Source organism: Leucopleurus acutus (genome assembly GCF_964270905.1).
Source record: "Leucopleurus acutus genome assembly, chromosome: 1".
Classification (NCBI taxonomy): Eukaryota; Metazoa; Chordata; class Mammalia; order Artiodactyla; family Delphinidae; genus Leucopleurus; species Leucopleurus acutus.
Window position 1 is genome coordinate 39,226,085 of NC_139142.1, and position 24,819 is coordinate 39,250,903.

At 37.2% G+C, this 24,819-nt stretch overlaps 1 protein-coding gene across 1 annotated transcript; it reads right to left on the reverse strand.

The window, feature by feature from the left end:
- SNAPC1 (small nuclear RNA activating complex polypeptide 1) lies at nucleotides 1–24,505 on the reverse strand. The gene is made up of 10 exons (XM_082846325.1): nucleotides 24,332–24,505; nucleotides 21,776–21,935; nucleotides 21,472–21,612; nucleotides 20,944–21,048; nucleotides 15,926–16,084; nucleotides 14,336–14,404; nucleotides 13,561–13,623; nucleotides 10,880–11,030; nucleotides 2,760–2,858; nucleotides 1–157 (listed from the first exon to the last, which is right to left on the reverse strand). The coding sequence occupies exons 1-10, from the start codon at nucleotides 24,493–24,495 to the stop codon at nucleotides 105–107; spliced, it is 1,164 nt and encodes a 387-aa protein (XP_082702451.1). The 5' UTR covers nucleotides 24,496–24,505; the 3' UTR covers nucleotides 1–104.
- Between the last annotated feature and the right edge of the window lie 314 nt (nucleotides 24,506–24,819).

The following is a 24,819-nucleotide window of genomic DNA, read 5'->3' on the forward strand; positions in this document are numbered from 1 at the left end:
ACCTACAGCTTCCCAGAAGAACTATTTTTAATACTCGCAGTCTTCCTGTTCAATACACAAAATATGCATCTTTTCTTCTGTCAGAAAGCTCAAAATTAAGTATCCTACACCAGGCTCTTTGTTCTGTGTTTTCTTCTCCTCTTGGGTGCAGTGAACTCTAAAGACAAAAAATTAAGAAGCCTGTCAGGTCTAAAAAATATAATACTTAATTGATAATACACAATTAAACTATATAGGTTGGCATAATAGTAAGAACACCTTCACAGCAAAGATACAAGAAATCTTAAACCTGACATATACATGACTTTTATCCTTCAAAATGATACTGCAGTTGTGAACTTACTACTGGAGATCCTAATCACCCTAAATGCTACTTGATAATAAGCTACTCTGAGGTTGTTTCATAGGGGTAGGCCCTCCCTATAGTTAGCATGGGCCCAGTATGCCAGAGCTGAAAGGTATCTGGGCCAGTGCTAAAAGAAAGTGACTAAGATTTCAATTGCTTTCCGATTAAACCTGAAAATGTAACCCAAAACAGCAGTACCATACATCTTTTTGGCCAGCATGGCAGATGCCATGACCAACACTCAAGTAAGTGTCCATCTAGAAACAGCTGTGAACCTAGAAGTTACTGATCATTAAAAACAAAGCAAATAACAGAAGACACAAAAACATGAAAATTATGGAAGACCTAAAAGAAAGGAATATTCCCCTCCAATGAAAACTGAAAGGAGAGTGACAGGAAAAGGAATGAGAAAAGACAAAGAAAAAATTAAGAAGAAAAAGAAAATAGATTCCTGGAAAGAAGCGGCAGCAGGCCAAGAGAATGATGTCCAGAGTAAAGCAAGTCAGAGGCCTGGAGGAGACTTCTTTTAAGAAGATGACACCGATAAAATGCCTAATGTGCTCTAGTGTTTCAAGGGGAGATTTATACACTGAGGAAGAGTTTGGGGGGTAAATTAGTGATAAATACATAAAGAAACAAATTAATAAGGCAAAAAGTTATTAACTCTTTAAGGCAAACAATAAGTGTTCCGATTAAGGGAGAATCATAGTGTATATCACATGGCCCTGCTGCTAATAATGTTTTGTAAAATGCTGAATACTGATATAACTAAAATAATAACCATATTGAGAGGGTGGGTGATAGGAAGTATCATGTGTTTGGATTGGGAGGTAAAGAATACATAAAATTATTATATTGTAACATCTTTGTATGGTGACAGATACAACTAGACCTGTCACGGTGATCTTTTTGTAATGTATAGAAATATCGTATCACTAAGTTGTGCACCTGGAACTAACATAGTGATGTAGGTGAACTATACTTCAAATAAGAAAAAAAAGAATATATTAAGGAGAACTAAATCCTTGCCTCCCTCAATAGATAATTCATAGAACTGAAACATGAATAAGTGACAATATAAACATGTTATTTAGAAACATGGAGATCAACACCAAAATAATTATAAAAGAGTTGTCTCTAGGGAATAAAAAATGGGAGTCAGAGTCAGAAGTCTGTGGTAATGAGTATTATAAAACTGTTCATTGTTAAATTCTGTGCTTATGTAATTATGATTTAATAAAAACCAAATTTTTAAAACTCACAAGCTGATAGATTTTAGAATGGGACTGGCCAGGCAGCCATAAAGGTATACATGTGTTTGATTGTTTACTCACAATAAAAGCTACCAGACAAAACTAGAAAGCAACTACAGTCTGAAACTCACAAGATTATAAAGGACCGTTTTATGCTGACATAAGCAAATCACAGCAGCAACTCAGATTTCTGAAGGAACAAATACTCTCTTTTAATTGTCTTTGTCTTCTATATGTTTCCATAGCACCCTGTTTCTTTACTACAAGGTACTGTGTTGTTTTTCTGCACACTAAACTGTAAGGTCCTCTGGGGCACAGACTGATCTGATTCATTAAACAGTAGTTACTCAGGTCCACTATGAGCCACTCCCTGTGCTCAGATCTACACTCACTGTGATCAAAATAAAATGGTTCTTAAACTCTTCTACTATATATCTTTATATTCCCATACCTACCTAAGCACTTGAAATAAAACAGGCACTCAATAAATGCTTGCTGACTGAATACAGCGCCAAAATGAAAAAAAGTCATTAGGCAGATTCTTAATATACATTATGTTCATTATCATTGATGGATTACCAATTATCAAGCCTAGCCTGCTATGTATAACTTATTCTGTACATTACTGTAATTATTACTAGAGATAATAATTATTTAAACTATTGTTTAACAAATACTACAAACAAATTAAGATCACAGCAATGCAAAAAGATGTAGCTATTTTAATTCATGTTGTGCAATTTACCACTTAGTTACAATCATCTCACGGGTGAAAATTTTACATTTACTAGAATTTGAAATTAAGTATTTTTTCACAATAAAATCTTTTAAAAAGTTATATACAGTAATTCACATTTTGTGACCTTTGCCCTTTGTTAGAAATATACTTCAGACACCATCACAATTATGGATATTCATTTACTAATAATGATATTTTCCCTATCCTTCACCTCTCACATGGACTGACCCCTGCCTCTCCATATCCATTCATTTACTGTATTATCACTTACTTTTAAGTGTCATGATTAACAGTCTGATTAATGCTAAAATTCTCCAATGTACCAAAGTTAAAGGATCACAGGAACACACAGCCAACTGTCATGCTCTTCAAGGGTTCTAAACGATGCTCTGCAAGTAGTTCGATAAAATTTCATCTGTACCTGTTTCACTAAAACTTTCATTCTCCTCTTCCTCTTCTGTAATTACAGGCATACTCAGACTTAAAGATTTATCTTCCGTATGTACATTTTGCATGTCACCTGGAAATAGTTGAAAAAATGATTTTATATGAAAACAAAGAATGCTAATCTTTGAAAAAAAATTTTATATAAATAATGACATTATTATAATAACAAAAATTAGATATTTAAACTAAAAGCTAAAATTGTAATGGTAAACAGAAATATGCATATAAAACTACCTATCTTTTTTAAAAGTGTTAATAAATTTATAATATATTTATACCTATGTTTTGAAAACAGTCTCTAATCCTTCCATTAAAGTAAATAGAGGAAAAGGGAAGAAACAAAATTAGCCAAACATAGATATATTATTCAATCTTTATCACACACAGCATAGGTTATATCTGCAGACATCAGGGAATAATCATGTGTATTACTTCAATTTTATTAATTAATCACCAATGTAATTCTAAAGTTAATAGCCTTGTTTTTTTTTTAAAGACTGATATGGATTTAATGACAAATATTCCATATTGGTTGCTGAACACCAGAATGCTGTCCAAGGAACCATCATTAAATAAAACAACCTGAAAATAAGGCAATTCTCACATACACAAGTGCGCACACACACACACACACACACACACAAAACCTGTTACTTTTAGGATCATTAAATTATTCACTATTTTAACAAACAGCTGTGAAATCACATTACAGTGAAGGAAAATGTGCACAAACTTCAGAAACACAGTTCAGATTGTCTATGAACACAGGTTCTTAATTTGTACTTTTTCACATACGTACAGCCTCCTGATCTTGAAGAGGCCACGTGACAGCCTTGTTTTTGAATGCAGACATACTTTCCTGTATCACCACATATGTTCTACAAGATATATTTCTCTTAGTCAAAATTTGCCAGTAACTTTCCATTTTCCAAAACATTGGAGGTTTTCTACATCAACTTTCTGTTGCTTGAAGAAATATCCTAATCAAATTATCAAACACCGTTGTCCTATCAGGTCTCACTGAGCACATAACTTCCTTGTCCCAGTAGCAACCGCCCCCCACAGTCACTCTTTGATCCTTATGCTTCTCCACAACACTTAACACCACCTCATATCTTAATATATAATACATAGTAAATGTAAGCTTCACAAGGATAGACTCTGGTTTGTTTAGGTTGATGTATCCCCAGTACTTAGAAAAGTGCCTGCCATATACTAGAGCCTCAATAAACTATAAATATGGATTCAACTATCTTATAACACAGTATTTCACAGAGTATATATGTTAATAAGCACCTGCCAGCACAGGAGACAAGAAATTAAATGAAGATGAGTTTAAGCTTTCTGCTCTGAACACATGTATTCTAGGATCTTAATGGGATGCAGATTTTATGGAATGAATAGATTGCTCCAGATGCAGTTGAGTAAACTGTAGCAATAAGCTCCCATTTTAAACGCAATTCAAACTTAATAAAATAATACCAATTTCCATTAAGTTATTAAAATAGAATTTTACCTTTACTTGGAAGTCGTAAGTATTAGATACAATAATTTTTTACATGATTTTTAAGATGACAGATAATATTTTAGGAAATCTATTTCCATATCTAATCACATTTTTGGCAGTGGAGGGGGGTGGATTTTGAACCTATAAAATTTTTCAGTTGTTCACAAGATTATAATCAGTACAATCTACCTCAAATTACTAATATTGTTCTTTATAATCTTGTACCATGGGCATCCATATCAACTATTTATGATTTTTTTTAAATCCACATTTACAACCTAACAGAATCTATCCAACAATGTCAAGGGAAGGATTTCTGAGTTAAAAACTGTCACTGAGAAAAAAAAACCTTCATCTAGTCACATGATGATTAACTACATTTTGAGATCTATTTCTACATTAAATGAGTAAGTTTAAAAAAGAAAATCAGGGCTTCCCTGGTGGCACAGTGGTTGAGAGTCTGCCTGCCAATGCAGGGGACACGGGTTCGAGCCCTGGTCTGGGAGGATCCCACATGCCACAGAGCAACTAGGCCCATGAGCCACAACTACTGAGCCTGCACGTCTGGAGCCTGTGCTCCGCAACAGGAGAGGCCGCGATAGTGAGAGGCCCGCGCACCATGATGAAGAGTGGCCCCCGCTCGCTGCAACTAGAGAAAGCCCTCGCACAGAAACGAAGACCCAACACAGTAAAAATAAATTAATGAATTAATAAACTCCTACCCCCAACATCTTCTTTAAAAAAAAAAAAAGAAAATCAATGTTCTCTAAAAGCTCTGAAAAACAAAATACAATGCTTTACCCACTTATCACGTAGCCAGGAACCAAGAAGTGAACACAGAACTTCAGGATGTTTATCTCAAAGTCCACATATTAAATAAAAGTTCATGAACTTCAGTCACAGATATGTTCCTCAGGCCTTTATCCAGAACCTAATTACATTTATTTATGTATGAATAATGGCAAACCCATTTCTTAAAACCAGTACAGTTAAGAAGCAGCAAAAATAAATTACATTTATGTAAGAATAATGGCAAACCCATTTCTTAAAACCAGTACAGTTAAGAAGCAGCAAAAAGGGAAAAAAATTGCTACAAGCCTGCACACTGAGAACAGAATGAAGACACCTACCACAACAAATGTGACAGAAAAACATAAGAACTGACGAAGTCCTGCAGCACAAAGCCGTAAGTATAAAGGTCAACTGCCCCACACACTTAAGCTATTTGATAGGATCATTATATTACAAAACCCAGTAAAATAACATGCTAATGATGACAACCTTGAATCATAAAGAGAAAACTAAATTATGTTCAGGATACATTGTTCTAGAAAATAGGAGAGCATAAAATACATGTAAAGAATAATAAATGCACATTGTAGAAAACAAGAAACATACAGAGAAGAATGTAGTATGTTTTAGAAAGATATCAACCAGAATAATTAACCGTTTAAAAAGTAAATTTTGACATTTAAATAATTAACCTCAGTTATCCACACAACTAATTCCTCAGAGGCTGTCAGGTCGATAGTTTTACTCTGCTTGAAGCTAATCATGTGGAATGCAATGATAAGTAACAGACAATTGCTCAATCTCAATACATACAACTATAGGACATGCAGCTAGACTACAACAATTACTTAAGTGCGTGTCTAACTGGAGCTCCAGATCCACATTTCCAATTACCCAAGAGACAGCAAATAAGGCAGCTAAAGATTCAGACTTGGATTCAAACAGACTGCCATTCAAGTCTCAGCTCTATTTATTAGTTAGGTGACCCTGGACGTGTGAAAAAAGTTCGGCAGATAATAAGCGTTACATAAATAATAGTTGTTATCATCTTCACCATCATGTATCACCATTACTATTACTGATGTTCTTCCAGAAGCATGCGTGTTATGTTCTAGGAATGGTGAACAGGTATAGCTGAAGCTTAAATAATACAAACTTGGGTAAATCCTATCAATATACTTGAGCACCTATTTATGTGCTAGACAGCTGTTACAGAAATTGAGCCTAAAAAGGCAGATGGGGGCAAATTCTTCCCCCAAATGAAATCTTCATTCTGTGATCCTTATTCTGTTAAAGTCACAACATCCCCCAGTTGCTGAGGCATTAAGCATCTTTGTCTTATCCCTCTCCACCAGCCTAAATATTTGGTTACCTGTAGATATCCATTGGCTTTCCTGTTAATCTGCTTGTCTAATTCCTACAGCCACCCGGCCAGATCCTCATTACTCCTTAACAGCCTTTTATTTAGTGTTCCTATTTTCAGTTTGTTCCCACCTACCTTCCATACTACTCCCAGATTGATTTTCTTCAAAGAAAACTGGTCATACCACTTGCTTGCTCAGAAGTCTCACATGACTCCCCTCTGCCTACTGAATGAAGTCCAATCTTCTTGGTTCCACATTTAAGGCCTGGTCACAATATAATCCTCAACATATCTTTCCACGTTAACAGTAACTCTTCAACACATCCTTTATGCTCCAGGCAAAATGGGCCCCTCAGGGCTTCCCTGGTGGCGCAGTGGTTGAGAGTCCGCCTGCCGATGCAGGGGACACGGGTTCGTGCCCCGGTCTGGGAAGATCCCACATGCCACGGAGCGGCTGGACCCGTGAGCCATGGCCGCTGAGCCTGCGCGTCCGGAGCCTGTGCTCCACAACGGGAGAGGCCGCAACAGGGAGAGGCCCGCGTACCGCAAAACAAAACAAAAAAATAGGCCCCTCACACGCTATACTTCCAACTACCTTGCCTCTTTTCATGCCAATCCCTCTACTTGCCTTAGTCTAAGGAATTATTGTTACATTTGTTTGTTTTTTAATCTTTGGATTTTTCCTGATTACAAAACATATGGTTATCACATGAAAGTCAAACAGAAATTTATGGACTTAGAAATTTCCCATCCCTGAGAATTAATCATTGTTATATGCTTCTAGATTTCTTCAATGATATATATTGTATTTCTGTCTACATTTTTTTTGGTGTACAGCAAAGTGATTCAATTTATTTATATATATATATACAAACACACACTCACACATATGTACATATACATATATATACACACATATTGTTCTTTTTCAGATTCTTTTCCGTTACAGTTTACTACAATATACTGAATATAGTTCCCTGTGCTATACAGCAGGACCTTGTGGTTTATCTATTTTATATTATAGTTTTGCGTCTACATATATATTTATTAGCAAATGAATCATACTCTTCTTTAAAAAAACATTTTCACTAAGCAATGTATCAATATATTTTGGACATATTTTCATGTCAGTATATATAGAACTTTCTCCAGCTTTTTAATAACTGTAAAATATTCCTTTATATGGATTTTTCAACGTTAAACATGTTTTAATGTTAAACATTTGAGTTGTTAACAGTCTTTGTCAATAATCCTGCAATGAACGTCCTGTGTGTTTTTGTCACTTGTAAAGGATCAATTCCTAGAAACTGAATTGCTAAGTTAGAAGGCATGTCCATTTAAAATTGATTAAAATCAACTGACAGATGATTTCCAATTGCTCTCTCAGAAGGATGTGCTAATTCATTCTCCCACTCAAATTCAGATTTGACCTCCTCACACTTTCACTATCAATGGGTATTCAGTTACCTTTAATCTTTGCCAATGTAACAAATTACATGAAAATCATGTTTTAAATTACATTTCTTTCATTATTAATGAAATTAAATATCTCTTCATATGCATGGTAACCACATTTTGTTCATGAACTGCCTGTTCATGACCTCAGCCCATTTTTCTAAAGGGTGGTGGTCCTTTTCTTGCTAATTTATAACAGCTCTCCTAAAATTAAAAAGTTTAGCATTAGTCTTATGTGCTGCAAATCGTTTTACAAGATCTTTTGCATTTTATGGAATATAAGACACCTCTTTTTGAAAAAACTATGAAATCAAAAATACTTTTCTACTTTGAGGAAATGAACTTTTAATTAAAGAGAAACTTTTTAGTAAGCACTTGAATCTTTTTTTTTTTTTTTTTTTTGCGGTACGCGGGCCTCTCACTGCTGTGGCCTCTCCCGTTGTGGAGCACAGGCTCCGGACGCGCAGGCTCAGCGGCCATGGCTCACGGGCTCAGCCGCTCCGCGGCATGTGGGATCTTCCCAGACCAGGGCATGAACCCGTGTCCCCTGCATCGGCAGGGGCAGGCGTACTCTTAATCACTGCGCTACCTGGGAAGCCCAGCACTTGAATCTTTATTAAGATGCAGAATAACAAATTACCTCTGCTTCAGAGGAGCGACAAAGCTGGTTACCTGGAATAGCTGAGTTACAATTAAGGATCTAATTCAGATCACATTTTAGTGTACTTTCTTTCTCATGGGTTAAACCCTCCCTAATACACCTGAGGTAAATTCAATAACAAACCTCAGCCATCCTTAAAAGTTAATTTCAGAGTTTATGAAAATGTTTTCGCTAACTACATTAAGTAAAAAATTATGGCTAGTGAAAGAAGTGATATTTCATAAGTTACGTGTGGCCAACATTTCAGATGAAAAGGAACTTTCATTTAAGTTCTTTCCTAGCTTGCACTCGGCTCCTCCGTTTCAACTGCATAAAAAAACTCTTTTCCAGACGTTTAAGAAAGCAGCTTGACCAACTTACCTCTCGGCTGCACTTGTAAGAAATAAGGTGGATAATTAATAAAAAATGCTTGTGCAGGTTTCTAAACCTAAGTATCTTTGATACCTTAGAAAAAAATCTACCAGAAGTTACTTTTTTAAATATGATCAAACTAATCAATACTTTCCTCATGTCCTCTGTTTTGGTTTGGTTTTGGTTGAATTAATATATAACTACCATTTTTAATGCGGTACAGAGCTAGGAGTTTGGATAAATGCATAGTTGTGCAAAATATTGAATACAGAACAATTCCATCACACCAAAAATTTCCCTTGTGCCCTTTTGCAGTCAACACCTCCCTCCACCCCCAGTTCCTAGCAACCAATGATCTTTTTTATGTCTCTGTAGATTCACCTTTTCCAGAATGTCTTATAAATGGAATCATATCGTATATAGCCTTTTCCGTCTCATTTCTGTCACTTAGCACAGTGCACTGAGATTCATCCATGTTATTACATGTATCAGTAGTGCCTTTATTCCCAAGTAGTACTGCACTGTATGTTTATACCACAGTTATACAATGACCAGTTGAAGATATTTAGGCTGACTGCAATTTTTCGCAATTATGAATAAAACTGCTATAAACTTTTGCATAGAAATTTTTGTGTGAATATAAGTTTTCATCTCTCTTGGGTAAATACCAAGGAGTAGGACTGCTGTGTTATTTAGTAACTATATGTTTAACTTTATTAGAAACTGCCAGTTTTCCAGAGTGACTATACCTTTCTGTATTCCCACCAGAAATATATGAAGGTTCCACTTGGACCTAAAACATTTACTATCTGGCCCTTTACAGAAAGTGTGCTGATTCCCTACATCTGGAGGATATTTTTTTAAATCAAGAATGGATGCTGGATTTTATCAAATGTGTTCTTGGGTAACTATTAAAATGAATTCACATTTTCCCCTTTAACCTATTTATATGGCAAATTATATTGATAGATTCCTAACTGCACCATCCCTGCATCTCAGAATGAATGTACACAGTCAAGTTGTTTTGTATCTGAGATTCTTTTGATACATAAAACTTAGAATTTTTTCACTAATACTTATAAGTGAGATTAGTCTAACAGTTCTCTTCACAATATCTGCTAGCTGTGTAAAGAAAACTAAAAACATTCTCCTTCTGAAGTATTTCTTGATTATCCTTAACAAATGTGGTATCTCCTCCTCTGAATTCTCAATGCACTTCAAGCATTAAGTTACGGAACTGATCATATCTGGACTGTATTAAAGGTATTTAACTTCAGTTCTCCCTCCGCTGCCTCAATATAGGAAAAAAATATGTTACAAGGCTATAACATATCTTCATATACTGCTACAGTGGCTCTGTGTTTCTTATATTGGGCACTAAATATTTACTATGTTTCTAATGCTCTTTTTTTTCCCCCTGAGCCTGTTAATCAGATTCCAACTTTATGTATGGTGAACATATACTATTTGTGCAATGCTTAAAGATTAAACTTTTTGAGTATATAGTCATTTTTTTAAAAAACCAAATACCAAAAGTAATTTTATAGATAAACTATTTCAAGAGAAAAGCAGGTACAGCTTAGCTAGTGAAGCGAATGGAAAATACAGTTTATAGAATGTATTACTTATCATACCTTATTCTACACATAAGTTTGATTCACACACAAAAATTACTAATAAAGTATGCTCCGTATAATTCTGGATTGATTCTATAACTATCTAACTATATCACTTTGGACAAGTTATTTAACCTGTATGGGCCTAAATTTCATCATCTATGAAATGAATTTGATGACTCCTAGAGTCACTTTCAGTAGTAAGATTCCAAGAATCTAAGATAATTTATTTTTAATATTAAATCTCACAAGGTTTTTAAACAAGTAATCCTTTTTAATAAAGAAAACATGGTGAGAGGAGGTTGTAAATAAGACCTGTTTTCCCTTTTTTAAGTCTCAAAAATGTTACCTCTGTTTCTGGAAGACATCTTCCCTCCTGCTGGTTTCAATGTCTCTTTGTTTATTCTTTTCCTAGTTGCTTTGGTTTTTCCTTGACTAGATGCAGAATCAGAGTCAGAAGAATCAAGTTTGACCTGACGATGCCTTCTTGACTTGGATGCCTAAATAGTTGCAAATCCAATTAATTACAGTGAATCGCAAAATGAACCCAACTGACAGGTGATTTAGGGAACAACAAAACAGACAATCAAAGATGACAAAAGATTCACAGAAATACTTGTCATAAAGTACTTTACCATGATACTAGCTTGGTTAATACCTGTTACATGTATATACTCTTTTAGCTTTACAACAGGAAGAGTTCCCTGCAGCTGTCATCCTCATCTTCCCAAACGGAGTTAAAATATCCTTGCTGGGTTAAACTGCTGCAGTTGCATGGCTGGGAAATGGAGGTGTAAAGGACAAGTACCGCCATTTTTACCACCTGATAACCTATTCTTTTCTTCTAACAACATTTTATTTTCCTTACTTAGCACCATGTACTTCAAATGGAACTACTTTATGCCTGGCTCTACGTATGGCCATGTGGCCCCGATCTAGCCAAAATGAGTTTCACATTCCCAGGGCCACCATGATTTGTTCAGGAGTGGGTGTGTGATGTGTGTCATAGCTGATATAACTCAATTTTAGAATTTTCTTTAACTATTAGAAAGGAAAATTCTCCCTTTCCACTGAACCGAAAGCTGGGAACATGCAAGGCTGGAGTTGTCACGAATCACACTTGAAGGCAATGAAAGCAACATAAGAGGTGAGAAACGGAGGGACAGTCCAACAAGGACTGTCAATAAATTCCCTTATTTGCTTAAGCAGAGCCCTGACTACAGGAGTTTTCAATGAATGTCATATATGTGGTGCAGGTATTAACAACAGTTTAAAAGCTACCATGCACTGTATGTTAATTATACCTCAATAATTTAAAAAACTACAACTATGCAATAACACACTCATAACAATTTATGGGGATTATAATTTAATTGTTTAATAATTTTTTAAAGTATTTCATAATGTCTTAAGAAATACATTAAACAACAATTAGCTTATATAATATGGAAATAGTTCTGGTTTAAATGAATTTGGAATAATTAATTTATTGTCCTTGATGCTTTCATTCAACAATATTTTGTACTCAATTTACTGTAGTACAGCAAATATATAACACTTAACTAATCTATAGTCACTTTTAATTTTTTCATTTATTCCTTTTTATTTCTACAACCAGAGAATGATAGTAGTTTCCCACAGAATAAAGTCATTTTTAGATTCATAAAAAAAAAAACAACAGAAAAAAATACGAGCTTATTGGTGCTCCTTCCTGAAACCCCACTAAAATGAGAGGAAAGGAATAAAAATGAATAAACTCACAAAACGGAGATAATAGGAAACAATGCAGCTGTAAACAAATCAACAAAATTTTGGAAGTGTAAAAGTGATGGCTGACTTAGAATGCAGAAAGCTGAAATCTAATTGCCTGTATTGAGGAAGTCTACAAGGAAAGCTGGTCCAAGTGGATCAGGAATTGGGGTCATCAGAAGTGGGACTAAAAAAATGGGTAGATATATGAAAAATCTACATAGGGAATAGTAGCCCATTTAGCAGCCTCAAAGCTGAACAACTGACCTCTTCCTGTAGAAAACAGGAGGCTTGCTCTCTGGAGAGGCTAAACCAGAGAAGCTGAGGCTCGAGGAGACCAGTATAGCTAAGAAGGGGATAAAGCCTCTTACTAGAAATGGGTGGGTTGAGTGAAGCCTCCAGAAGGAACTGTGAGCCTGCTGGCAGATTCGCTGTAGGCACCCAAAACATTGGCAGCTGGGCTTATTTACCACTTTCCTCCCCCAGGCAAGGGAATGGAAGCCTGCTCTCTGGTAAAAATGACTAGATCCAAGAAAAGCATGGAGGCTAAAAAGCTATATCTCCACATGACCACTCTTAATGATCTGAGGATCTTCAAACGTTTGAAAAAAGCCAACAAAATGAATGACAGAGAATGGAATAAACAAAAATAAAAACTCTGGGGAGGAAACTTCAAAAAACTAAATAACATCCTCAAGCAGATAAGCATATTGCATCCAGAAAAACAAAAAGATAAAGAACACATTTTTTAAGTAAGAAAAGATTCAGTGAACAAGAAGAAAAATCTTAGTAATCAAAAAATATCAGCAGAAATAATAAAAATTCAATATAATGACTCAGAAGATAAAGTTTAAGAAATCTCTCTGAGGCTTCCCTGGTGGCGCAGTGGTTGAGAGTCCGCCTGCCGATGCAGGGGACACGGCTTCGTGCCCCGGCCCGGGAAGATCCCACATGCCGTGGAGCGGCTGGGCCCGTGAGCCATGGCCGCTGAGCCCGTGTGTCCGGAGGCTGTGCTCCGCAACGGGAGAGGCCACAACAGTGAGAGGCCCGCATACCACAAAAAAAAAAAAAAAAAAAAGAGAAAAAGGTGAAGATGGTTGCCTCTTGAGATCAGAAGTACAGGGGCAGGAAGTGGTAGAGCAGGAGACTGCTGGATTATATAAACTTTACAGTATTATTAGTTAAAACTATGCACAAGTGTTACTTTGATGAAAAAATTAAAACGTGACTAAAAAAGCATCACATAAATTTCTAAATTACCTTATTAAAGAAATAACTTACCTCAACAAAAACTGAAAAGGCCCTTGATTTTATTTTCGCTAATGATTCTGCCCTTTCACTTCTCTGGAAGTAAAAATAAACAGGAAAGGGAAAAAGTTAAAACACACAAACACTGAGTGAAATTATGAATTCCCAAGTATTTTTTTTATCAGAAATAAGATTTGAGACAGAAGGTAGGGTAAAAGGAACTAACATTTATTGGACATATATTAAGTAAAGGCATATAAACATGCACTACTTTCTAACAGGTGCCATGATAACATCCCCATGGCTGTGGATTGCTTTCATTCAGGATTTAAGGAGGATATGAATGAAATTCCTGGTGACCAGGCCATTCCCTCCTCATCTTCCTATGCCCAAAGATGGCTCCTTGCCTCATGCACTAAGATGGATGAAAACTCTGGAGACAGAAAGCAGTAAATAGTAGCTTGTGCTCCACACTGGCTGAAAGGCCGAAAAGACATAGTATTACAAAAGCCTTACTCTGCCCCTGTCAGGACTGAGGACACCTTCCACCACCATCCTTCCCTCTCCCTGCTGAAAACTGTGAACATCCCACTCCCAATCTATAACTGATGTGGTCTTTCACAAGGTTTCCAGCAGAGAACAGGCTAGCCCTTCATAGAACCCATATTACAGAATTTTCTGAGATATGTATTAGAATACTGACCATGGCACATTATGGTTAATATACAGAATCACAGCCACACATAAAATGAAAAGAAGCTAACCAAACTATTGCCCCATAAGCAATCATATAGTGAATTTTTCTGACCTCTGACTGTTGTGAATTTCCTTCACTCTTTTCTTCTCCATCTTTAGCTTTCAATTTTAAGGATAGATTCTGAAAGATCAAAAAAGTTATATTTACACATTTACAATTCAAACCAGCTAAAAATTAACTGAAAATCGATTTCAGACCAATGAAAATCATTTACTTTAATTACTAAAAAACTAAAAGAATATTTCACAGTATCAAAACATGGTTCACCACCTGACATTAAGATCGTGGTTAGGTTAAAGAAGAGTTACAAAATTCATCAAGTAAATACCTAAATCCTCCTAACTAATGAAAGATGACATGCACTTTATTTGGTAGTGAGAAAGCTGGTTTATTCTCCTTTCCTTCAGGTTTTCAAAGGTCTTAGTAATGCTCATTAAAGAGAGTTGTTAAAAGACAGCACTACAATAGATGTTTACGTTAAGTGCCTAGGTCATTTGTGCAACCCATTTGTAGCACTTAAAATATTCAAACATTCTAAAATGTGCTCTCATTAAAATAAATGTCCAGAGAGGAAGCAAATTATTTCCTTCTTCCCAAGGCTGTTATCTCACCACTTTCCTTATTTATCTTTTCTAAAATTGAGTTTTGAGCCATCTCCCTTTATATAATCCAAAAAGTAGCAACGAATCTCTCTGAATAATGCTATATAAGATAATAATGCCTATCTAGCATTTGTGAAAACACTAACACATTATCAAACACATAGTAAGTAATCAGAAATTACTTATTTTTTCCTAGAAGTATTTAGTAAAATTAGATGGAGTAGTGGTTTCAAAAGTAAATTTAGCAAGGCCGGTCTTCAGGTTTCCGGAGTAAAAAAGTTTCTCTAGCTGAAAAGGCTAATGTGGAATATGGGCAGTTCTAGCATGAGTATTTGGATCAGAAAACTAAATGGAAGACTTGTGTTGATGCGATTTGTAAATGGATAAAGGAAGGCAGGTAGAGCACGTGAGAAACAGAAAGCACATGGTCTGTCACAATGGGAAAAGCCATCACTCAAGTCTAGCTGTCCACTGCCATGCAGCAAAGTAGGACCAGTTACCAAACCTCTCACTTTTAACAGAAGTTGGATGTCTGGAATTTTAAGTTAAGTCCACAGATATTTAAATGTTGGTAATTAATTCAAATTTTTTAAATATTAGGAACAATGCTATGCAAAGAAAAAAAAAGTATGTGCAGGCTTTGGCCCAAAGACTGCCAATGTGTAACCTCTGGAGAATGCTAAATTATAAAGATTGTAATAAATCCATGGTACACCAAGATTATTTATTCCTCTATAATTATGTATACTACATAGTGTACGTGTGAGTGTATAATGGATATTATTTAGCTATATATTATATAATTACAATTATTAATTATAATTATTTAATAATATGCTATATAATTACATATAAAATCCATTTGTAAGATTAAATAAGATCACATGGCTAATAACTGGCAAAGCTGATACTAAAAAAGTAAAGCACTCGAGATCTTAGCTTCACAGGAGGTAGCCACTAAGCAAGGCTGCCTCTCAGTCACGTATAGCCAGTCACGTATGATGCAAATGCAAAGGTGACATATCAAACAGTTACAAACCTTTCTGTCTTTGTGCCATTGCTGATGCTCCAAAACTATGTTCTTGATATTGTCAAAAAAATCATCCTTTATCAAGCTGAGGGCTTTGTCTGGATTGGATCTATCAGCTGAAATTATATGTTTCATTCTCTGATAATGGTCATGAACATTCAGCATTTCCTAAAAGTGAAACGATGAGTCCTTTAATTCAATTTTCAAGGAGAATCTTAAAGGCAAAACCATAACAAAATAAAATCACCTTCCAAAGTGACAGAGTTGAGAAGGAATAACATACTACAGTATATTGAAAATGATATAATTATGCAAACTAGTACAACATTATTAATGAAGAGTCTGCTTTCCAGAAGTATGGAATCATTGAGTTCAACTCAACAAACATTAGGCAATACACACTGTATGCAGAAACGATGGGGAGAGACTAGTAAATATAAGATTGCATTCCTAGATGTAACAAAAATGATTTATAGTATAGCATACCTTCAAGTATTACTCCTGATAACTAAGATCACATTTTTATTTCATATTGTCACATGAAGGACATTTACACAGTTCTTTATGCTCAGCTGGAAATTCCTACCTAATGACTCTCTCCCAATCCTCCACAGAGATGGGCTGACGTTCACGAATCTCAAAGCTCTGTGCCTGTCCCCATAAGCTTCCTCATTACCTCAGTGATAAGATTCAAGATTAAATGAAATAGTGATTTATGACACCATTTGAGGCATCATTTATTAGACCTTCCTCCCCCAGGAAACTCCAGACAAATGGGCAGGTATACAGGGTAAAGAGAAAGCATAAATACGGCAGGCGGACTTAAGAATCACATAAAACCAGCACTGGGACTTGGCTCACAGACCAGCAGAGAACTATACATCACAGATGGTCAACAACCTCTGAGTCATCCCCAAGATAGGCTACTCAATGCCTTTCTAGGAGATTTTGACGGACTCCATCGATATCTGTTCAAGCAATTCAAAACTGTTCAGGAGTGGCGAGTGCTCACATATGCAAGATCTTCAAGGGGGAAGAGTGTCCAGACATGGGAAGCCCCTAACTTTTTACACGGTACAATGTGCTATATTCCCATTATTTTACATGCACTACAATACAGGGCAAAGACCACTAGCTGGACCTGGTTTTGAGCCTGAATTCTGGCACCTGCTAGATTGTGGCCTTGAGCAAATCCCTCAGTCTAAGAATCACGTTCCACATTTGTACAAAATGAAGTAACGACGCCTAATGCACTATAAAAGTATTAAGTGAGCTTATACAAGTGGAAGTATTCTGTATGATGTAAACCACTATACAAAATCAAAGGATTAAGAAATAAAAGACAGTGTATGGGCTTTGGAGCTTTACACACCTGGACATTCAAATCCAGTGTCTGTGTCTTACTTTATGCAAATTACTCAACTTCTTGATCCTCAGTTTCCTTGTTTTAATTTTTATTTATTTATTTATTCTTATGGCCATGCCACACAGCATGTGGGATCCTAGTTCCCTGACCAGGGATCGAACTCGCGCCCCCTGCAGTGGAAGTGCGGAGTCTTAACCACTGGACTGCCAACGAAGTCCCTCAGTTTCCTTGTTTTTAAAACTGGGAAAATACTATCTCTTCTGCAGCGTTATTATGATGATTGGTGAGATAACATACAAAAAACATTCAGCATAGTTCCTGGCACATGGTGAATACTGAACATGTAATGCCATTAATATAATTGTAAATATAAATGAAGAAACAGATTCAAAAGTGAAATGATTTGCTAAACGTCATATTTAAGTAGCAGAGTTGGGATTAGAAGGCAGATGCCTTAAAAAAATTGTAATTATGTATGGTGATGGATGTTGACTAGATTTACTGTGGTCATCATTTGGCAATATATACAAATATCAAATCCTTATGTTATACACCTGAAACTAATATAATGTTATATCAATTATACCTCAATTTTTTAAAAAAATCAGATAATTTGATTCAATATCCTATTCTCTTGTTTTATTATACCTCCTTAACCACAAAAGAGAACTAATGAGCGGCAGAATCATGACCAGAATTCAAGTATGCTGACATGAAGACTTAATAGCATTTGTAGGCAGTAGAAGGAAAATAGAAAAGTATTAAATTTAGGGATTATCAGTGAAAATGGGTCATGGGCTATGCTAGGACAGGACAATAAAGCCAACACAGGTATTGAAGGAAAAGGCTACCAAAGATAAAGATGCCAGATAAAGTCAGGATGACTTTACACAGACTACTCCATTCTTAGAAGCTTCTAGAAATAGGCATTTCATAGCCTTGCCCTTCTGACCCTCCTCTCAAATCACCCTAAAAGATATGGCTTTGTGCATCATCCCAGCTCTGTTCTCTAAAATCTCCCATACCTGCTTGCCGACATATACAATTTATTTAACAGAGGAATCTTTAATTCAACACATTGTAGTAAAAGAGCTTAAAATGAAGAAAAAAAAAAAGTTTAGCAATGTATGTTGAAAAAAATTAACATTCTACCACTAAATTAGTCAACAATCAGAAATTACAACCAACTGGGTTCAAATCATCTTTTCATTGGGAGAATACTGATAAGAACAACATCTTACTGTTATAGAACATTCTCTGCCTCTCTCTTTATAATTTACAACAGTACTTCTTGGCAAATCCTTTCTGGTATCCCAGCATCTTTCACTCTCCGCGACGCCTATTCCAAACTTTCTCAGTTCTTGGTTCTGGCAGGAGGCCTCTTAAAGTTCAGGCTATCGGGTCTGTTTGCCTTCTACTTCTCTTCTTCACAACCAGTTATAGGAATCCATTTTCACCTCCTTCCCTAAGGTTTCAAAGGAAGAAGTGCCTTCTCCTGCTCAAGGCTAATCTCTCCACCAGGCTCTTGGTCACAGACCCACCACGTCACAGCAGGGACTGTGCTGCTTCTCTTCTACACAAACACTCCTTCTAACTGGCTCCTTACCCCAAACCTAAATATACACTCTAAGTCTCTCCAATCTCTAAAACTTCTAAATGATTCCCCTCTGCCAAAAAGACAAAATACAAATTCCCTCTATTACACAAAGTTCTTTTCTCACATTTATTTTTCTACATAATCTTCTCCCACCTCTTTCTTGCTCAGCTGCTAGAGGGCAAAGATCCTAATTCTTGTTATACTTCACGAGATGTCTGCAAATGATATATTTCCAACCCCAGTCCCAGCTCAGACAAGGCCTTTGCTATCCAACAAATAGGCACTGCAGCCATACAGAACCTTAGCTCCATCACTTCCTAACTTAATGTCTCTGTGCCTTAGTTTCCTCAACTTTAAATCAGGGGTAAAAACACCTACTTTAAAAAAAAATTAACAAAAAATTTTAAATTGTTTAAAACACCTAATTTGCAGAGATGTTAAGGAGTAAAATAATATACACAAAACATCTTGTAGAGCTCCTGCACTATACCATGTCTTTAGATATTTAGCAAACAATTTCCCTCTAACTGAGTAATTCTTACCATTTTGGGGGACATGAATACCTTTGTGAATCTGAGGATAGAGTACCTCACCCTAACCAAGCGTCCATACGTATAATAATTTTCAATACAATTTAGGGGGGAAAGGGATCCATGAACCTTTCAAGGCCATCCATGGACCCCAGATTAGCAATTCTTGCTCAAAAATAAAGTCAGTATACAGAGCAGACCCAGAGTACTTTCAAAAATCAATTTGCTATCTGAATTAGAAAATCATAGATGCAACCTAACGGCTGAAGTTATTAAAACACGGCAGCACCCAGAACACAGAGAAACATTTGAGCAAATCAAACATCTGATCCCTCTTTCATTCCTGATATAGGAAAAGACTGAACAGGGCTCAGGGGAAAAGCAGTAACATTTACTAAGAAGAGTCTACTATGTGCTATAGGCCACACTGAGCACTCTTCAGGTACAAGTTGGTCTCGATTCTTACAACTGGATGAAATAAGGGTTGCAATCCTAATATTAAAGAGGGGGAAACTAAGGCTCAAAGAAATGAAAAACACATGACTAAGGCCCCCACCTGCTCGTGCTCGCTCTGCGCACCCTCTGTGTACGTATGAATTCATTCTTTTGAAAAGAGAATGGATCACTGATCAGAAGGCTGCAGCCCTTTAGTGAGGTTTTGTTTTAACCTCAGGGCAACATTTCCTCTCAGGTAGAACTCTGTATCACTACTTATCAATGCAAAAGAAGATTTTTCTCAACACCGCACAACTCAAATAAAATACCAAAATATATTAGATGGAAAAGCTGTTTTAAGACCGTACCCCTTATCCATTATTCTTTTTTTTTTTTTAAATGTATTTATTTATTTATGGCTCTGTTAGGTCTTCGTCACTGTGTGCAGGCTTTCTCTAGTTGTGATGAGCGGGGGCTACTTTTCATCGCTGTGCGCAGGCTTCTCATTGTCGTTGCTTCTCTTGTTGCGGAGCACAGGCTATAGGCGCGCAGGCTTCAGTATTTGTGGCACTTGGGCTCCGTAGTTGTGGCTTGTGGGCTCTAGAGCGCAGGCTCACTAGTTGTGGCACACAGGCTTAGTTGCTCTGCGGCATGTTATCCATTATTCTTGACTTCAAATTTTCGTTTCACCGAAATAGCTTCACTGTTTTCAGTGGTGGGTTTTTACACAAGCATTGTAAAAAGGAACTTAGGAAATGAACACATATTATTAAAAAAAATAATGTCACTAAATTCTTGTTTTATGACCTATCTAAAGTCAAATACAAATGGTGGTTTCAGTATTTGAATCTAAATATCCTTAGTCCAAGACAAGTCTTCTACATCTTTCTGTTTCTCACTGTGTTTCAAGATTTATTCCAGAAATTTTGATATATTTAGGATGTAACATTCCTGACACTTCAGAGAAAGTAATAGCATTCTATGATTGGTTAAAAGCATTAGAAAAGTTTTCAGTATCCAGTAGGTGAAGGTATAACCTCAATATGTAGTTAATAGAACAATTTTTTAAAAAAATTCAGGAACATAAGAACAAATTTACCTCTAGTACATCAGAAGTGATAAGTTTCATCACATGATCACTTGGGTCCTTAAAGTCTTCAGTAACTTCAGGTCGTTGAATTTTTTTCTTCATTCTGTATGACAGCTAAATAATAATGAATGTCTTTAAAATAGATGTCTTTTATAAGATATATTTTAAGTACTGAAATAAGTAAGTCAGCAGCAAAAACTGTCTATCAGTAAACATGGATGAAAAAAAAAGCAGCTCTAAGTATATATTTATTAAATAATCCATGTTTCAAAGACTGTTAAGACTTTTGAAATAATGCAACTTGTGAGATTTTAGTTCACCGACCAGGGATTGAACCCAAGCCCTCGGCAGTGAGAGCGTGGGGTCCTAACCAATGGACTGCCAGGAATCCCCAACACTGTTTCCTATTTTAAGAAGCCTTTCTTCGAGTATTGGAAACTATATAATAGTCTTTCCACTTTCTGGAGACTTAGGTACTTTATGGACAATAAAGCATAATTTCTTATTTTGAGAAACAATCTATTTTAGATAACATACCAATGTAGGCATTGCTGTAAAGTGAAATGCTCTGTCTAGTCGTAGCTTCCTAAAAATATAAGCTGCATCAAAATGTTGTGCATTTATCAAATCTTGCTGAAATTTTAAAATTTCATCCCAATCCTTCACGGCAACTCTAATCTGCAAACAAGAGGAATAAAAAAGTTGTTAGTAAATGTAAATCTTTTTTCACAAATGTATTATAATTTTGAAGCACTGGCATTTCTATTTAAATCAGTTGGTTGTGAAAATATTGTACCTGTTTCATATTTCTGCTGGAAGAAAACAACTCACCGAATATTACCTTTTGTTTTGGTTGACACAGTTGGGTGTTATATAATCCATACAGCAGATACAAAGCACAAACTCTGATTTGGAAGGTGTATGGAGGTAAAAAATATCTCCAAGCCAAAGCCAAAGCTTCCTTTGTAAACGCGTTCTTTTCTAAATTTCTCATTCTACCACTAGAAAACAAAGAGAAAATATATTATGGCTGTGAAAAAAAATAACAGAAGAGGTATATAGTTGTTTAAATAGCAGCTGCTAGAAAGTGGATGGGCATTCCACATCTGATCCTTTCATGATTTAAGCACGAAGACCTAATTTTCTGCTGTGCTTCTTACACTGAGACACTAGGTAAACATGATGCATCTTCCTAAAGCATCAAATTTATTGCTGAACTGGGAGCAAAAGGAGTGGGGTTATAAATTATCACTGGTTAATAATTTAAAATATTTAATATATAAAATAACCATGGTAGGGGGCTTCTCTGGTGGCGTACTGGTTAAGAATGCGTCTGCCAATGCAGGGGACACGGGTTCGATCCCTGATCCAGGAAGATCCCATATGCCGTGGAGCAACTAAGCCCATGCACCACAACTACTGAGCCTGTGCTCTAGAGCCCACGAGCCACAACTACTGAGCCCACGTGCCACAACTACTGAAGCCCGTGCGCCTAGAGCCCGTGCTCCACAAGAGTTGCCAACACAATGAGAAGCCCGCACACCACAATGAAGATTAGTCCCCGCTCACCGCAACTAAAGCCTGCACATAGTAATGAAGACCCAAAGCAGCCAAAAATAAATAAATATATATATTTTTTTAAAAAAAGAAAGAAAGAAAGAATTGGGGTAACCCCAGAAAATTGATTCTAAACTACCACTTTTCCCAAGGGGGATACAGTGAAAGATCATGGGTTTCAGAAACAGTAAGACACACTGGTTTCAACATCTACTCTACCACCTAGTTGCATGATCATGGAGAAATTACTTAACCTTCTTAAACCTCAATTTCCTCATCTATAAAACAAGGATAATTACTGATCTCAGAGTTGTTCTATGGATTAAATACAGCTATAAATGCATTACATTTACTACCATTAAAAAAATTAGTTCCTCTCCTTTCATTAACTGTACAACAAACAGTTCTCCATTCTCCATCCCCTACAATGTACAAACTACACAGGTAGTTATTTTACATCAACTAAGAGAAAAGAGAGAACGTTTACATTTTATTCAGCAAAACACAGAGTTTTAATCACAAGGACTCATTCATTCAGTCAATTATTTAGCCTTTTCAATATTGTAAGTATTATGCTAATGAAATACCAGATTCATCCAGTCACTGTCCTCACAGAGCTCAATCTAGTGGAAGGTAAATTTAAAAATAATAATAATAACAGTGAATATTTATTGAGCACTTAGAGTGCACTTACCATATAATCACAGTTAGTGGACTCTGATCAAATTCAGGCAGTTGGACTCCATTATCTATGCTCTTAACCACTACACTATACTGCCTTCTGAACTACACACTTATAATAAAATGTGGTTAAGTCAAGAGATAGGTCTTCCCTGGTGGCGCAGTGGTTGAGAGTCCGCCTGCCGATGCAGGGGACACGGGTTCATGCCCCGGTCTGGAAAGATCCCACATGCCGCGGAGCGGCTGGGCCCGTGAGCCATGGCCGCTGAGCCTGCGCGTCCGGAGCCTGTGCTCCACAACGGGAGAGACCACAACAGTAAGAGGCCCGCGTACCGAAAAAAAAAAAAAAATGTCAAGCGATAAAATAAGCACAAAGTGCTAAAAGAGAAAGAGGGCATGAACACCTTATTTAGTCTAGAAGGGCAAAGGAAGCCTTCCCTGAGGAACTGTCATGTGGGCTTAAACCTGAGTGAAGAATAAGGTACCCAGGCAAAGGGAGCTGGAGGTAAAGCTGTAGGCTGAGGAAACGCCTGTAGAGGGCCGCGTGCAGACGCTGCAGCAAGAAAGCGAGTGCATGGAGTGGACTGTAGATGAAGCTGCAGCGATGGGCAGAGGCCAGTCACGAAAGGTCTTGCCAGCCATGTTAGGGAATTTGAGCTGCACCCCAAGGGCAATGGAAACCACTGAAGAGTGGAAAGCAAGGATGTGACGTGAGCAAATTTGCACTTTAGAACTTCGGCGGTTGTGTGAAAAATGAAATCTATCATGCAGGGTTTTGTCTTTGCTTGTGTGTTTGTTTTTGTTTTTAAACATGGAGTTCTAAGAAAACGAGACTAGAGGAGGGCAAAAGATGGTGACCTAGGTCCGGGTGAAGCAGTGGAGGTGCTTAGAAGCAGTGGAAGAGTTTAGAAGGGCGGCCAAGTAGAGGTATACGTATTCGGGAGGAGGCCGCAAATGGAAGGAACCCAAGCCAACGAAATCGCCCAGGGGAAGCGCGCGGCCAAGTACAAGTGAGAGCTCAGGGGAGATGGAGGCAGTGTTCAGAGACTGCCGCTTTTCTCAGCCCTTCCCAGGTGCGGCGAAGCGAAGGGGAAGGAAGAAACCTGTCACGCCGCCTCTGAGCGGGGAGGCAGGCGGGTAGTGGACAAGAAACACCCACCAGAAGATGGTCCCGAACTTCATACTCCTCCAGAGGTCGGTGAAGTCCTCGAAGCGCACGCTGTCCATCTCCTGGAAGCGGCTGAGCAGCGCCTCGCAGTCTGCCTTCAAACCTGCAGTAGCCCCCATAGCTGCAAAGCTAGGACGCCACGCGCGGTCCAGCATCCGATGGTAGCCGAGGAAACCTGGCTCTGAGCCCCGCCCCCTACGACAGGACGCACACACCCTCCGTGATATCCGGCCCCGTGACGTTATATCCGGCCCCGGCAGCTCCACCTCCAGCCGGGTCCGCCCAATACCGCGCGATGTTAACTGCCCCTGCGTTGCCGCGTTTGCTTTTAGCAGCTCTGCTGTCTTAGAGGAGTAAGATGGACGTGTTTAATTTCAGTAGAGAAGTTTACATCTCAAGTGGCCTGTGAGCCCAAGAAGGATTTTAGGTCAACGTGAGGCTAGCTTATACAAATCGATATTACCCTTACTGTCCCTCTC